The 18,103-nt window shown below is 35.0% G+C and overlaps 1 protein-coding gene across 3 annotated transcripts in view; it reads right to left on the reverse strand.

Moving 5' to 3' along the window:
* edil3a (EGF-like repeats and discoidin I-like domains 3a) overlaps window positions 1-18,103 on the reverse strand; it is a 326,360-nt gene that overhangs the window by 191,488 nt on the left and 116,769 nt on the right. For all 3 annotated transcript variants that reach the window (XM_005165251.6, XM_005165250.6, XM_001332580.10), the window contains one exon: window positions 16,362-16,490. In XM_005165251.6, coding sequence (XP_005165308.1) covers window positions 16,362-16,490 — 129 coding nt within the window. The remainder of the gene's footprint in view (window positions 1-16,361; window positions 16,491-18,103) is intronic.

Below are 18,103 nucleotides of genomic sequence, written 5' to 3' on the forward strand. Positions count from 1 at the left end.
TGGGATCATGGCAGCCCATCATTCCCGTAATGACAACACAGCAGACGTTCAAGCTGGATTTCACCAGTACTGATGATGACGGTAATAGAGCTCATCATCCCAGAGAATTCACAGAAATGGGCCAGGACGCTAACAAAGGGAAAAGTTTCGCACAATCCATGACTGATGACTAAAATGAATCTGAATGTGTGAATTTGTATGAGTTTGGATAGAATTGGAAATCCTAAATAACCTCACTTACTTTCCTTTTGCCTAGTCCCTGATTAAGGGATCACCACACTGGATTAAACTACTAGTTAGTCTGGCTGAAGTTTTGAATCTTTTTTTTTTCCATTGGACACAATATATTTTATAAAAAAAAAAAACACATTTAAAATATTTTGGATCAAATAAAATTAGCAAACCTGTCAGGCTACATAATTAGAATAAATCACTGATCTTCATTAGCTTCAAAAGATACATATTTCTTCAGAACTTAAAAGTAACTTTTAAAGTAATCTTTGGATATCTTTAGTTTATTTCGATATATATTAGCCACTACACTGAATAACCTAGTATAAAAAAAAATAATAAATAAAAAAATAATAAAAAAAATATATTTTTATTAGAGTAATGTCTAACAATATAGAGTTAATGCTTTACAAATGATTAATTAACTATTTTCTAATGCAAAGGATTTATAGTGAGCTATTATAAAAGAGTATTTCCAAACTATTTTGTGTTTTATTATTATTATCTTTTAATTAAAGAACAATGTTAGAATTAAATATGTACACATTGAGGATTGGTGTACTAAATATTTATACTTGATTATAGCATTAAAGGATCTTTCAGAACTATGTTGACCCCACTGACTTACAAGGAGACACTTACCAGACACTAGTGTCCTAAAATTAAAGCTTATCATTTGAGTTTTCAGAAGGTTTTTCTTATAGATGAAAATGCTGTTATAACAATTTACAAAACAAGTAAAATTGCAGTATTATCCATATCGGGTCCATAGCTTCTAAAGAAACAATGGACACATGCATGCATACATTCCTATGGTCCACCATTATGTTACATTCCCATAAGGCGTCAGCGTCAACACTTGATGGAAGTCATGTCTTAAGCTTGGTGCTTACACAATCGTCATTGCAGCATCAGCCTATAAAATTAGATGGCAATTGGCTACTGTATGTGATTGGGTATTTGCATAAAGTGACCTGATTGTCTTAGTCTTTCGTTGGCACAATTCAGTTGGGCAATGCTTGACGTCACCAATTCAAAGTGAATGGTAAGTGTTGATGCTGGCGTTCCTCTTTTGGCAATTTTGGCTCATATAGGCATACTAAAACTTGCATGTTCACCTTTTTTTTTTTTTTTTTTTGTTAACACTGAGAAAATAATTGTGTTGTTCAAAAACACTTTCACTTAGAATTTTTTTTTTTTCACAAATGGCCAAAACATAAAAAAAAGCTTTCAGTTTTATCTGAAAATTATACTGTATAAATAAACACTCCCTTATTAAACATTGTAATCACTTTCAGTAATTTTACTTTTCCAAAAAAAAAAAAAAAAAAAATTGTTTTGGCCCTTCTATGTTGTGCACTAATTTACTGTATGTTATCATTTTATTTTAAGGCTTTATCATAATGCCACACACACACACACACACACACACACACACACACACACACACACACACACACACACACACACACACACACACACACACACACACACACACACACACACACGTGTGTATTAATATTACCCAGTAGTTGAATGAATACTTACACTGTAACTATATCACCTTAAAATAGTGTGCAACTCTTTCAATATTTACTGTGCGAGAAAATGCACAACACTATCGGATAGCAATAAAAATTCAGTTACACTTCATTTTAATGTGTACTTGTTAAAGTGTAACTATTGGTTTAACTACTCAGTGATATTAATCAATTGCATTTACCACTGGTAATTGTAAATACTGAATTAAGTGCATGTATTGTGTAACAAGGCCGCCTCAAAATAAATTGTTACCCTGAATTCCCCACCGGCTTAAAATGAATGCAAAATGATGACAATGCAGGCTCAGAGGTCACACAGGTCAAAAGCACAAAAAGTAAATCAAGGCAAACAAACCACACAGGCAAAGCACGGGACAAGCAACAGTAAAAACTAAGAGGCAAGTGTTCATAAAAAGCAGATTGTAGCTATATTCAGTGTGTAGGCAAATAAGATCTTTCTCAAACCAGACTGACACTGCTTATTGCAAGAAATTAAATCTGACTTATGTGTCCAAAAACAAACATCCTTTCTAAAGAATATGAGTTGGTTTAGTAATGACTGCAGCATTCCACCCATTGACCCTTTGCTAAGCCCTGCCCAAAAACCGCCACCCACCAATCGTGGCTTAGCAACTGTAGCTACAGGTACACGCAGGGGCTCTGTCAAGCTTTCAAGCAAGTGCATATGGATTCCGCAAATCTGATACCCGGTATCCTTAAAGTTTGCACAGGGTGGTGGAATTTTTCCCCTTTTCAAAACCTAAAACCCAAAAGGATAAATGCCAGTGTCGATCAAGCAGAGCTAAGTTGGTTTTGTTTTGATATTCCTGACACATTCAGTGATAGACAGACGGCAATAACTCAAACACCTCTTACCCTAAAAAGATCTAAACTGTGTTTCCTACAAAAACACAAAGCTGGTTATGTTTCACAGCTGTCTTATTCCTTTTTTTCATTCGATATCGATATTGTGAGTAATGCTCCGTTTAAGCCTTTGCAATAACGTTAGTAACTCAGTCATACTAGCGACTAGGTCATAATGAGTGACCTATGAGTTATTGATCCGGAAAATACGAATCTGCAAATCTGTTGCTAACTTTACTGAACTTTATATTTCCATCTGTTTCAAGCTACGAATGTTTGAAATTACAAATCAACAGAAAAAAACGAGATATGATCACAAACTGAGCAGCTGCAATCAATATACTTTACCCGCAGCTGCTTTTCAGTCATTTAAAAAGATCACACAAACATACTGACAGTAATAGGTAACTTACTGTACATTGTTATGGGTCAATGATGCTAATATTTAGCACAAATCTATCAGTTTCCCTTTCTGGCTGTTCTTTCTTTGTAAAAGCATTGTCATGCGTGTTTCCTCGTTGGTTAGTAATGCTATATTCAATTGCGCAACAATTAATCTATCAGGCTTTTAGGCTAAAAATTGAGAAATCACAGTTTCAGTTGTTATTAGATTATTTTTAAATGTCACCTCTTCTGCTGAGCATGAGCTAACGTTAAGCTGTTGAATGGTCAGCGTATGAGGCGGCTAGGCTAAGCTAGCTTCAATTTTGATTGATTTATTCTCTAATTGTTTGCCTATTATGTGGTAAATATACCCCTGTAATGCATACTGCAATCCTTTTTTGTCTGGCTTTCTTGGATATCTCACCTGTTCTCAAAAAATGACATTATATCCCTGGCAGTGTCTGACACTGGCGCACACAAATTGAAAAAGCTGTGCCAGGCACGAAAGCTTGACTGGCCTAGCAACAGTAACTTAGGAGGGCAGGGCTTAGTGAAGGGTCCATTGTGACAAGTTTTTCAGAGGAGACATCATCATCTTGCTCTCCAAATTAGAATCCTTCTAGCCACAGTGCAGTACTCCTCCATCGCACAAGAAAAGTTCAGTGATGGAGAAGAAAATCTGAGGTTTTTAACCTCGCATTCTGTTGTGTTCATAGTGATGCAAAAGACTTGAGCAGCCAGCACATCCAGACTGAGACACATCTGTGAATTGACTGGAACTGCCTTTCAAACTGCAATCAAATGTGGTTAGAAGCAGATCTAAATAAAAATCCAATTTCATGTGCTATTTAGACTTAAAAAAAAAAAAAAAACATCTGGATAAAAGTCTGGATGTGTAAAAAAAAAAGTTTAACTTCGCTGGCAGTCTGAAAATTGCCTTTGAGTACTGACATAAAAATCAGATTATACAGGGACACTGAAATAAAACGAAAATAATATTAATCAGCTGTGGGAGTTCATGGAGTTTTGCAATGCATGATGGAACTTGTAGTTCATGACAATATAAGTATTTAGAAGATGCAGATATGGGCATGGTTTGGTTGAAAACGTCAAGGCATTTAGTTTAATTACCCGCTTATCTATCTTAAATTTAATATTAGAGCAGGTGAGCCTTTTGTAACTTGTACAAAGCTTCAGTAACTAGTATCAATTCCTTTCAATGAACTGATAAAATTTTACTCTAAAATAACTCTCCTAAAGGGTATGCTATTCTACTAATTAGCAAACAACCAAAAACATATGCTGGATGAGTTGGCGGTTCAGTCCGCAGTGGTGAGAACTGATAAATAAAGGGAGTAAGCCAAAGGAAAATAACTGAATAAATGAATTTGAATGTTTTTTATTTTTTTATTTTACTGTTTTACACTTACTTACACTATCTATACGGGAAAAGGAATCCAAAGAATGAATTTTGCCCACTGACAAAATGTCCTTTTTCTACAGTGCAAAATAAGATTAACAAAAAACATGGCAGTGAATAAATCATGACTTTTTTATTTTCATAAAGAGTTGTCAGAGCTGTGGGGTATGAATAAAAAAGCCAGAATAAAGTCAGAATTATTATTATTATTAAATTTAACATAAAAGTGATTTAAAACTGATTGTTATTCTCTAATTGTCTCTAATTATCTAATTGTCTGATTGTAAGACTCTAAATCTCCCTAAACTATTTTATAAAGAATCCTCTCTGCTTCAGTTCTGCCTCCTACATCGAGTCATTATTTACATTATGTTGGTACTGGTCTCCACTATAGTTGACATTAAAAAAAGGATGATATTTTAAAACACAAACAAGTTAACAGCTGTGAAAGCTAAATGTATTGTTCCTGTCACTTTAATAAACAAATAACTATGAAATAATAATAGTAAAAAAATAATAAAAATAAAAAAACAGATGAAAAGCTACAATTTAAATACGTCTCTCCTTCCCATAAAATGTGATTTTTGGTATGTCGGCCATTTTGGATGCAGTGTAAGAAGTGGTTTCTAGCATGCCAGGCAATCAAATGACATATCTCTAGAAAGGCCAGGACGTTGTCTGAACAGTACAATAGGACTTCACAGAGTAGCTCAAAAAAGGCAATTCTTGAAAATGTAATGACCAATATATATATATATATATATATATATATATATATATATATATATATATATATATATATATATATATATTTGTGTGCGCCGGTGTCAAACAGCTTTGTCAATAGTTCGTGTGGTGCAGAAATGCCTTGAGACGGCATACTTTCTATCACATTAAAATTATTTTTTAAATTAAAATTGTTGCTTGCTGAAGAAGCAAGAAATGGACTTTTTATAAAATATTGTTTACAATATATCCAAGAGTTCTTTTATTTAGAAGAGATACTGCTTATTTTCTACTTTTAATATGAAAAAAAAAGTTATTGGTTTTTACTTTTTTTATGAGAAAAAAGTGACTGTTTGTTTTAGGCAATGCATGTTTAAATTTCAGCTGTTCAACGTTGGTGTTTAATAAGTAAACATAAATAGTAGATAGTGTGTTTCCTTCAATTATTTTGAAATCAAGTAATGCAACCTTCATTAAGAAATCTCTCACTTGTAATATGTGAGCATATTTACTGTGCAAAACCTGTCAGTGAACTATGAGAGAAGTAAAAAAAAAAAAAAAAAAAAAAAAAACAAGAAGAAATAAAATAATCATTCATCAATCGTAATCAAGTTAAAATGTTCAATTAATCAAAGTTTTGGATTTTAGGGCAAGTTGCCACCCCTAAATCTATCCACTTAAAAAAGTAATCCATAGCAGTTTGGTTGTGGTGAGAAAGCAATAAAACTCTTTAGGTCTACAAACCAGGCATTATCTCAAGTCAAGTCAAGTCAAGTCAAGCATTACTGTCATTCTGTTACATTTGTAGACATACAGAGGAACGAAAGTGTCTCGTAGGACAACGGTGCTATATAAATTAATCATAAATACAAACACAACACTGGACATAGGTGCATAAGAGAAAAGAATGTTTCTACAAGTGGTTTGTCAAGCCCACTCACCTGAATGAAGCACAATTTGAAACTAGTGTATAATGAGTTATAACATACACTGCAAGAACAAATAGTACTGTTTGTTTTATCTAAATCCCTTCAAAATTATTTGAAGCAACCTGGAGCAAAGATGATGTTAAACACCTGAATAAAATGTAATTTCATGTTAGAAGATCATACTGAAAAAAATAATACATATACAATAACAGAAGAAGCCTTGTGCCTTGTTAAAAATTACAAAGAAATTGAGCATCATCTACTCATAAAGCCAGCCAAACCAATACGAAATTTGTACATGGTAAGAGTTTCGGAAGAAAGAAATTAATCTACAGCTGTGGAAATGCATATAGACTGTATCAACATTATAGTTTAATGTGGCATCTTTCTCACCCATAAAACACATTTAATGTTTTAAAATCAATATTCCATGTCTCTTTGTTTATTTATTTATTTGTAAACTAGCTCAGTAATGAGCAAGACTCAGCTGGTCATTATCTCTGAGGTTCATCCGCTTTGCACTGAACCTGAAAACACCCCTTATACAAGATCAAATGACCACAACCCACATCCCTTTTTGGCTTATTGTTTTAATAGCCCCTTTTAGGGTATATTTTGTGATAATGACCGGGTGAGTGTACATTTTGTAGATACTGTCCAGTAATTGAATCCTATCTCAGCATTTCAATCCATAATAATGTCCATGAAACCGCCATTATTATCTTCTTTGTCCAGTACTGATGGCCCTGACTGCTCTAAATAGCAAGGTTGCTGTGGCAGGCCATGCTAAAGATAATGTGCACAGCTGTGAAATTGTTCTTGATGCTCACAGTTCAACTGAGCCAAGAATTGAGATGTAGGCTGAAAATACCAGTGACATGATGGGAAAATGAAATCACATTTGTTAAATGTACTGTACAATGCTAACAAAGTCTGGGATACATTTTAGTACAAAACATGTTCAGTCTAATTGTGACACTTTTGCTAATTGGTCAACTTGGAATTATATTGTTCTATGTGTTCTGAATGGTTTTGAGATATTGAGTTTTAAAGTTTTCGCATTCCATAGCAAACAGTGTGTATGTAACATTTGTTTTTATAAATAAAAAGTCTTAAAATGCAAACAACTTATAGAACCTTATAATTCTAAGGTGACAAATTGTGTGTGGCTGAGTAGAACTGCTGGGAACACTAACATTGTGAAAGCATTAGGCTCATTCTGAAAGCGTAATCCTATATATATCTTTGGAGATCGCAAATCATTTAGACAGAGGTAAGCATGGCTGCATTTCATCTTTAAAGCAAACACTATGGAACCGAATATGGATGGCTTTCCTGCTATTACCAGTTTGTCCTGGACAGGGTTCAAGTCCAGTAAAGAACAATTCCAGAAAGCAGGCAAGACAAAAACAGTCAAAAAAATAAATAAACAAGTAAATAACAGGGTGAGAATGTGGTCAAATCAAAAAAAAAAAAAAAAAATGGTCAAAATCAGGCGGCTTTTCTTCATCTAGATTGCTTTTCAAAACACTGCAATTGGGTTTAGGGAAGAGGGCAGGTATGTTTAATTTGGTTGGATTTAAAAAAGGTGGAGGGTGGGGGCATCGGTCAGTTGGTCAGTCAGTCAGTGAGTTAGTTAACAGCGGTCTCTGGTGGATTTCAGGATTTCAGAAGTCAGAAGAGCAGGCACAAATAGAACTTGTGAGAGATATTTGAGATCTTAAAAAGTTTACACAGCTGGCAGGTTCCCAAAACCAAATAGTGCAGAAAACTTAGCTACTTGGATGCATTTTGCTCTCCCCAAAAATGTATATAGTTGTACGTCATCAAAATGAGCCTGGACTGGGAATGTCAACTTTGAGTAATCTGGCTGATATGAGAGTTTGCCTTCTTGATACCTCTGTATCCAAGGCTGGCCTGTTCAGTGACGTTGTTGAGGACTTTACCCAGGACCTCTCTGCAGTGAAAGGACAGTTGAGTGCATTCAACCAGCAGTCTCAGAAGACTGCGCAGCTGCCGGTAACCCCTGTGCCAGCTTTTCTTACCAAAAGCTTCTGCCTGTGGCTTCCAAACATGCCCCACAGCCATAACATTCAGCAGGCTTAAGCAGCCATGGATTAAGCAGCCTTTTTCTCATGCCTACAGGATCTCTGTGGGATCCTGGGAGTAAGGTAAGAGTTCCAGTCACTTATCTTGCTTTTCCTGGGGGCTTGCACTCCTACCCCAAGCTGCCCCAGCACAGGTGTGTCAGTGATTGCTCCGGTGGTGTTGCTAGTACAGCCTGTTATAGCCTGTCATATACTGATATTCAGACTTGGCTATTCGATTCAATTTGACAAACATTCTCTCAAATTCAGAAGCAAGCATTTCACTTTGGTCATCTTCACAGCTGAGGGAAAGGGAGCAGGTTCCTTGCACAAGTAGATTTAGTAAGGATTCAATCAAGCCGATCACCCCAGAAGGTTGCAGTATTGGTCTTACAGCTCATTTTTTATTGCATCCAAAAATAGCAGTGGATTATGACCCAACCTTATTCTGTGTATCTTGAATTGGTATCTGCACAACATGGCATTCAAAGTAATCATCTAAAAGCACTTCTTTTGGTAATTCCGTCCACAGGACTGGTTTCCGGCAAAAGACTTGAAGTATGCAACCATGCAACCTTTCAGGTCTTGATGCTTCCTTGCCGCACACCCCTCAGTTGTGTGCACTTGAAGGCCAGGCCACTGTCTCACATCTCCTACTTGGGTTAAATAAACATAAAGTGCAACACAAAAAGAACATTTCACAAACAGCTTTTCTAAGAAGAATACAACTTTCACAATGAGGTTAACCAATGAAATAAAGTAAAACCTAAAACACAACTCAATTTTACATTCCAATTACACAACTCACTCACTTAATTGTCGACAATTGCATTCTATATTAATTGGATTATGCTACTTGTTGCTCAGTAAAAACCAAATCATTTGCCTCAAGAACGGAACACTAAACCACTAAAACGCATGGCAGTGCCAACATTTGGGTATGTTTGGAATAGTTGTGTGATTATTTTGGCTTTTGTCTGCTTTCCAATTAACCTGAAGTAATATAGATTTCTTTTCTGTTTCATGCGTCCCTGATGTTACTTTTCCCATTTCCACACTGATTCCAAAGTCATTTCCATTTGTAACAAAAGACCAGCATTCAGCACAGGGTTTATTCTTCCTGATAAAATCCCACTAACTCAATTTTATCAGTCCTATTAAGCCTGTCAGCAATTACAAAGCCAGCACATGGGTGCAACAAAGCCCACTAAGCTGTCATTCTTGGGGCTCCATTATCACTTTCCTTTTATCATTTAATTGCAGGAATTACCCAGACACTAGATTTGGTTACCTAATGTCTTTAGATACTGTATATGTGCCAATCCATTTCGACGAGCAGAAAAATAAATTGGATGCCATTATAGACTTTCAGTTGTTTTGAGATTTAACAAACGTACTGACAGAGCAGAGCTTTACTCAGCTTAACTGAAGGTAATCACACAAGGCTGATGACATGATTCTTTCAAAGTTGGCTTTGATAAGACAAACTGTTTCCTTCTGAAGGCAGATTTTTCTCTTTCAAAAGAATGTTTATGACTTTGCATCTTGTAAACACACTGAAACCTGGTAATTTTTATATGTCTAAAACATTACAGAAAGTAAATGAGTTGCAGATCCAAACAATCTATAAATTCTGTTGAAATGTCAAACAGTCCAGCTTGGTCATGTAAATTGTTATTGTATCTTGACAGATGCATTTGGAACAGAAGTAACTGTTTAAAATGAGATTTTGTGTAAATCCGTTTACTGTTTCCACTTTCCAATATTACTTTAGTCATGCTTTACCTAAAAGGCTAACCTCTGTATATCTTTTTCTCCACTTAGAGATGTTTCATCTACCATCAACTTTAAAGCGGTGGTCCAGAGTGTTTTCTAACACTGGAACTATCAGAATTGTATAACTACTAAAATTACGGTCATAACCGTTCTCATATTGTCATATTGTCAAGACATCATATTGTCACATCATATTTACATTTAAAGCTCCTTTTAAGATATTAAAAATAAGTTAAAATATTCTGACTTCATATTTAATTAAGTCATGACCCTAAAAATACAATATCTTTGGTAATACAGCTTATAAATGTAGCTAGGGGCCGATCACACCGAACACACTTTTTGCATTGAGAGGCGCCTTTTTTGAATGATTTACTAATGGCTGTGAGTGTTTTGCGCACTGCTTATGTGCCCTGCATGCCTCATGTTCTTGCCATTGCAAGCTGTTGCAAAAAAGTCAACTTTAAGTGGAAAAAGCGGGTTATGTCAGTTGCGTCTGTTTCATTGTCTAATCAAATGAAAGCAGAGGTGGAGTTTCCAATAAGGTGACTGCAGTGTTTGTGTTGTCAAAATGACAACAGAGACTTTTGAAGATGGAAGAGAGACTTGTGGTTGCTGTTTTGAGTTATCCTGTGCTGTATGACTCACAAATTTTGGATTTTTTTTTTTTTTACAAAAGTGAGTAAATGTTAAAATTATACCATTATCAACAGCAGCACTCTTGCACAATATACCAGCTTGCTTAGCGATGGAAAATGCTTTTTTCCTTGTCAACAAAAAAGGCAGTGTGGTGCGCCTTGTGTTTTTATAATGAAAAAGCGTGTTCGGTGTATTCGGCCTCTTAAGAGGGTCGCACACCAGATGCGTTGCTCGGCGACATTTAGCATCGCACCATGCAGCGCAATGCATTTTAGAATTGTAAACATAGGTTTCTATCAGGGTACGCACATTGGCGCCGGAAGTCGACAGCTGTCCAAGGGACCCAGCCACTACTCAAAACACTATTCATATTTCTGCTGCGCCACAGAGCGCCATCTGAATTGTTTCATCTTAAATAACAAATAACATGTGAATGTGAGTGTCTGGTGTGTGATACTTTCAACTGTCATGTGTGCGCCTTGTTGCAGTGCCAAGCAGGGCATCCAGTGTGCGACCTACACTGGGTCCCACTTTTATTTTTGTTTTTACAAGCATTGGAGAAGGCTTTTTTTGCAGCATCAGTTATACTGTTTTAAAAGACAAATCTAAAGTAAGGTTTATGTTTTTGCTATAAGAAAGTTATGTTTTTGCTATCAGGAAGTTGCTAGGCAACAGAGGTCACACATATTTAGGATTAAGGATTATATTTTAAGTCCAAGAAAAAGTACAGTACCAAACATTCAAATGCATGATATTATTTTGACTGCTATTGTAATTAAAGGTAGAAATACACAAAGTTATTTTTTTTTTTTTGTTTTGTAATTAAAAAAAAAAAATAACCGCCCTATAGCATTTATTAAAAAAAGAAATGCAGCCATACGTACTTCTGGCTACATAATTTACAATCTCCAGAAATGTACATAGGGCTAAGTTTTTAGAATGAGCCTGTATTAGATATTTTAGTGGTTCTAGGTTGGAGGAAGATCCAATTATGGATTGCAAAATCTCCAATATGCAAATTAATTTAAAAGTGACAATTGACCAATAGAAAGAACTCATGAGTTAAACTATTATTATTGAAATAATTGCACTGACAGAAACATTACAAGTTTCACCAGTGGACAAGTTACACTAGGAGGTTACACTAAAGTTCCTTTTCAGCTCTGGTTTATCCTTCTGCTTATATCCACACACGCAAACACACTTAATATGCAACAGTAAATGTTGATTTTCAGCCTTTTCTGCTGGAGTGGCAAAAGATCAGACTGCCTCTGACCATATGTTCAGCAGAGGAGGAAAATAGAAAAAGAAAAGCAAGTGAAAATAAATGCAATAGCATCTGTCTATGTTTGCTGTAATCACAGCAAAACCAATGTGTGTGCATTTCCTTTGAGTGCATATAAATAACCTGCTTTGTGAAAGTGATTAATATGATATTCACAATGCAATACTGATTAAAAGAGAATAATATAACTACGTTCAAAATCACATTTTATCTGTGAAGCTACATTTGATGATGCGTTTGACAACTGTTAAAACATTTGCGAATTAAATTAGCATTGCATACTACATTCCCCAAGTTGTCATTCTCACATGATAACATCATCTGTTTTATCACCATCTACAACTCATTTTCTGCCAGAGAAGAAGATGGGAGATTAAAGTGTTCACTGCATTTGGATGTACCACCATTTTCACATACCGTTTGCATGATAGCTTACATCAGTGGTTCCCAAAGTGGGGGTGGCGAGACAATGACAGAGGGGCGCTAGGTGATTTTCAAAAGTAAAAAAAAAAAATATTAAACTATTAAAATTACCATATTGTATTCATAACCTACAGACGATAAAAAAAAAAAAAAAACTGTCAACTTTTACATACAAAAAAAAACCTTCCATAAAAGCTTTTTTTTTTTTTTTTTTTTTTTTTCATATGGATGTGTGTTTGTGTTCGATTTTTGGTCTCCAAAATGATACCAAAAATAGACTGAAAACATTGTGCCCACCAGTCTCATTAGATGAGATTAATATTAAATTAAACAAATTAATTACCCACTATAAAAATTATACCCTATGGTTGGTAGACTGTTGCACTTTTTTGTGTTGTCAATATGCTTGTGTGTATATATAGGCGTGTTGTGTGTCCAACGTTTGCATATTTATAATCACCTCAGAGAAATAAGGGGGTCACAAGTCACTGGCATTATTGTTTTGCGGGTCGCAGGGCTTAAAAGTTTGAGAACACCTAGTTTACACGATGACTTTATGGAAATAAAAAGCAGAAGATGCCGGGGATATGTATGTGTCATGACAAATCCTATAGCCACATGGTTTAAGCAATAAATTGTCACATTCCACAAAATGTGGAAATTCACATTCTACACATTTATTAAACTAGCATCATTCCAACCGTAATGACTTGCATTGTATATACAGCATAATGCTTATAGTGATACTTTACTGAAAAACACTTTAAAGGGGGTGTTAAAATATCTAAATAATGTAATTAACTAAATTAATACAGGTAAGGCAAATAAAAAGAAGCTAATTTGAAACAAGCACCTTTTTCCGCTTTTTTTTCTATGGTTTTACCCTTCTCATTTGCCACTATTATTATTGGTATTATTAAACAGCAAATATTTTAATGCCAACCACCTAATACGATACTTAAAAATAGATACAATTTATGAATGCTCATAGAAAAGAGAGATTTTTTAAAATATTTAGTTTATTTTGAACACATTTAGTCTATGTTTACCCTTTTTTAAATTTACAAAATATAAGGTCTTGACAAGTAATCAAATTATAGAATTCTAAAGCTCGGCTCACACGGCACAATTTCTATTAATCCTTAATGATTATAGCATGTCAGACTGCACAAACATGACTCCCATGTCCCACTGTAAGACCTCAGTTGTCATAATGTCAGACTGCACAACAATCAATTTGAGCTCCCTCAGTCTCAAACCATCTGAAAGTGGCAGAACTTCATCGAAGGGAAAATTTGATTGCAACATCCATTAAGTGGTTGCCGGTAAACATGTAAAACCCACAATCAAAAAATTTTGCCTACGTTTAGGATTTATTAAATTTGTCTCAGAAAATCAAATCGTGGCTGAAATTGCAGATCGTGAGCAGGGCTTAAGCAATTTAATGAGAATAGTGAGACTATCTGCTCACCAGACATATATTAAACATCTTTTGTTGAGATTAACATCACAAAAGTTAAGATTCCGCTGATGTCTTTCAGGCGACATTCATTTTTTTTCACATGCTGTAAAAGTAAAAGTGACTAGGGTTGTAACTGTTTGGGTTCGACTCCTGCAATCGCACAGAGCTCAATGTTCCTCCTGAGTGACAGCAGTTCTTCCTCTCCAATGTAAACTTTAGATTGAGACTGTTGTGTTATTACTACTATTGAGCTATTCTGTGAAGTTTCTGAAATCTGCATTATTTTACTTGATGATAAACACTGATCCATCATGATTGATAATCCTTTGCACTGAATAAGCATGACCAACTTGCCCCTCTACCACAATGTCAGTTACTTTATTTAGCACTTTTGTTAGTTATGTATTGCTCTTTTTTATGTTAAGGAAAGTAAAATGAAAATCATTATGGAATACAACATTCTGAGAGTGGGGGTGGTGATTATAAAGAGGCAGAGCTGAACAAGATTCTGATGAGGCTATATTCCTGTCAAGCCTTCAAGAACAATATTTATAGTCCATTGATAAAAAATGATAGTTTGTAAACGAGAGGCAGCACAGTGGCTCAGTGGTTAGCAGTGTCACCTTACAGCAAGAAAGTTGCTGGTTTGAGTCCTGGTTGGACCAGTTGGCATTTCTGTGTGGAGTTTGCCAGTTCTCCCCGTGTTCATGTGGGTTTACTCCGGGTGCTCCGGTTTTCCCCACAGTCCAAAGACATGCGCTATAGGTGAAATTAATAAACTAAATTGGCTGTAATGTATAAGTGTGAATGTGCAGACAAAAGTGCACAATACACTGCTTGTGAGTTTGCTGGGACAGTCTTTCACTGTCACTAAAGTAGAACCTAGGGGGCATTATATGATTACTAAGAAGGAATTGAAAACTGTATTCTTGTGCTATGAAGTAAAATTGATGATGGAAAGCATCATTAATACACTGAGATATTGAGTTGAACAGAATCGATAACAAAAAAAAAAATAAATAAATAAATACATTTAAAAAAATGTTGGGTTCAGCACAATTTCTTCATGTTGTCCCAACACAAATTGATTAATTTGACTTAATTGTTTGTTTGTTTGTTTTTATATAAATTTAAGTACATTGAACGTAAAACAATTAAGCTGTCCCAAAAAAAAACCCATCATGAATTGTATTGTTTCACCTAATTTTACAGAAGTAGTTTGAACAAGCAGCAAAAAAATAAATAAATAAATAAAAAATAATAATAATAATATATATATATATATATATATATATATATATATATATATATATATATATATATATATATATATATATATATATATATATATATATATATATAATCATAACCAAATCAAACCGTGAACCAGTGTAGGATCATGGTAAAGTGTATGATGTGTACAACTCATTGATAATGAAAGCTACTGAATACTGTAGTATAGTAAACTGATAAACTGTAATAAATAGCGTTAGTGTAAACTGTGGTGCATTGTGATGGTGTATAATCATAGCGAAGAAAATTGAAGCCTATTGAATAATTTTATGATCACAGTTGTTTTGTACCACAGCAACAATATCATTACTACGACAGTTTAAAGAGTTCCCACTTAGATATGCTTAGCACTTATAGCAGGTTTGGCATGCTGTCTATGCATACAAGTGGATCCGAGATCAGGTGAATTTCGAGAGCTCCCCCTTAGAAAAGGGACCAAAAGGAGGAGATGTGGTGGAAGGGGGGATTTTACCAAAACGAAGACAGAGCAGTAGAGAGAAAAGGATCCATTTATAGTAAGCTTGGATCACTCTGATTGGATCATTACTGATTACAGATGAGAAGCCAGTCGTGCTCAATCATATCACGTGCTCCTCTCGAAATTAGTTTGTGAAACTTCACTTAATTCAAGTAATACTTTACAGTATGCAAACACTAGTATTTAAGTATACATAATAGCTTATATAGTAAATACTGCCTCAGTGACAAGCAAATATACTTTAGTTGAAATCTCAGCCCTGTTCATGATATAAGGATCATGCCCAACATAAGTGGTTATTTTTTATTTATATCTCCTTTAAAATATGGTATAAATCGCGAAAAAAAATTTAAAAAATGGACTTTCCTCTATGTCTCCCATTCAGTTTTTTAATTCCTGCCTTCCTTCTGAATTTTGCGCATCACCAGAACCATGTGATTGAAAACAACCTATATCTTAAACTGACCAGTAGCTATGCTTTTTTCCCTTATTTATTTATTACAAATAAGGAACTTGGGACCTTAGTTGGCTAACAGTTGTTTTCAGAAATGCACCCCGGGGCAGGTTGTTTGATTTGGGGGGTGTTCGCTCAAACTGGACCAACAATGAAAAAACGGTTGTTTCTTGCGCCACCTGATGGATATTGTGTAAAGCACAAAAATGTTTTTTATTTTTTTTTTTACATAATAAAAAAGGCGGCCTTTACTGCTGCAGCACTGCACATGACAAAACGTGCATTCTCAGTGGCCATATCTGTAGTCATGTCATCCAACAGCCCATCCTTTTCAGAAGCAGCGCTGTACAAGGCACTTAATGAACTTACTGTGCTGGCAGTGGATCCCATTGAATCCTGATGGACACTTGCAGACATATCCAATGAATGTGTCGCCTCTGAACGTTTCGCTGATTTCACAGATGCCTCCATTGTGGCAAGGGTTTGGATGGCAGGGTCCTGTAACACAGACATAAATAAATTAGCAGATGATTTTAAGTGTTTCTGATGTATACAAGTGTTCCCAGCTCACACAATTGGTTGGATAAACAGATGGGCTTTAAACAGACCTCAGCAATTTAAAATGGCCCACAGTGTAAGCGCTTGCATCTTTGTACACGGTAGTTCAGGTAACACTCGCAGTGACATACAGGGGGGAAAAAAGATGACAGATTGAACACAGCAAAGAGAAAGATGAAACGAGAGATGGTCACAGGGAGAAAGAGAGAAATGTAAGTATAAGCATCACTCGCTGGGGTCACCACGGGGCAGCTTGAGGGATAAATGATAACATGGACACTATATTACCTCTCCTGGCTCTGTGTCAACATAAATACAGAAAGAGAGAAAGAGATACAGTGAGAGAGAGAGAGAGAGATGCAATACAAAGTCAATGCGATACAATCAGTTAGAGTTAAATCCGAGCTCAAATTAATAGATGAGAATATGAAAAGGTCAAGGTTATGGTAGCAATGCTCTTTGATATTGGATATCAGTTTACTTACAATATAAACGAATGATGGTATAAGTATATGATATATATATCATTCATTCATTTTCTTGTCGGCTTAGTCCCTTTATTAATCCGGGGTCGCCACAGCGGAATGAACCGCCAACTTATCCAGCAAGTTTTTTTTACGCAGCGGATGCCCTTCCAGCCGTAACCAATCTCTAGGAAACATCCACACACACATTCACACACACACTACGGACAATTTAGCTTACCCAATTCACTTGTACCACATGTCTTTGGACTGTGGGGGAAACCGGAGCCCCCGGAGGAAACCCACGCGAAGGCAGGAAGAACATGCAGGGAACAGGCAGGGAGAACTACCAACTGTGCCACTGCCTTGCCCACAATATATATATATATATATATATATATATATATATATATATATATATATATATATATATAAATATATATATATATATTGTAAGTAATATAATCATGTGGTTTGCATATGGATAAACATACTGTAAATCGAGCATTGATATTTTTTCTAATTTAAAAAAGAACAACTTTATAAGCTCCATAAAACAAACAAACAAACAAAAAAAACTATAACAAAATCCTTTAAAATGCATTTTTAAAAGATCTCGTTTTGTTATTTTTCACGTTGATGTCATTTTGGCTTCTATAAAAAAAAAATAATAATAATAAAAAAAAAACTCTTTAAAAGCTCATGTCTGCTGCATGTCACATCATCTGTAAGGCACCAATCAAGAAGTGGAACAACAACCAGAAATAATACATAATTTATCAGCTGGTATATCAGGTCGATATTTTTATTTTTGGATGACATCTATCTTGAATAATTGTCTTCTATAACTAAAAAATAAGACAAAATATAGGTGCATATTTAATAAGATTAAACTTTTTGAATTTTTAACTTTTAACATATACTGTACAGTTATACACACTGTATGTAAACTGCAAATAAAATATGAATAGCATAAATAATACCTATAATCCACATCAACTATAATCAAAGTAGTGTTCAACTGAAAGACAAAAATAAACTTTCTTCAAGATGGTAGTGTGATATGGTCATGTTTTTTTTATTAGCATT

Source organism: Danio rerio, chromosome 5 (genome assembly GCF_049306965.1).
Source record: "Danio rerio strain Tuebingen ecotype United States chromosome 5, GRCz12tu, whole genome shotgun sequence".
Taxonomy (NCBI): Eukaryota; Metazoa; Chordata; class Actinopteri; order Cypriniformes; family Danionidae; genus Danio; species Danio rerio.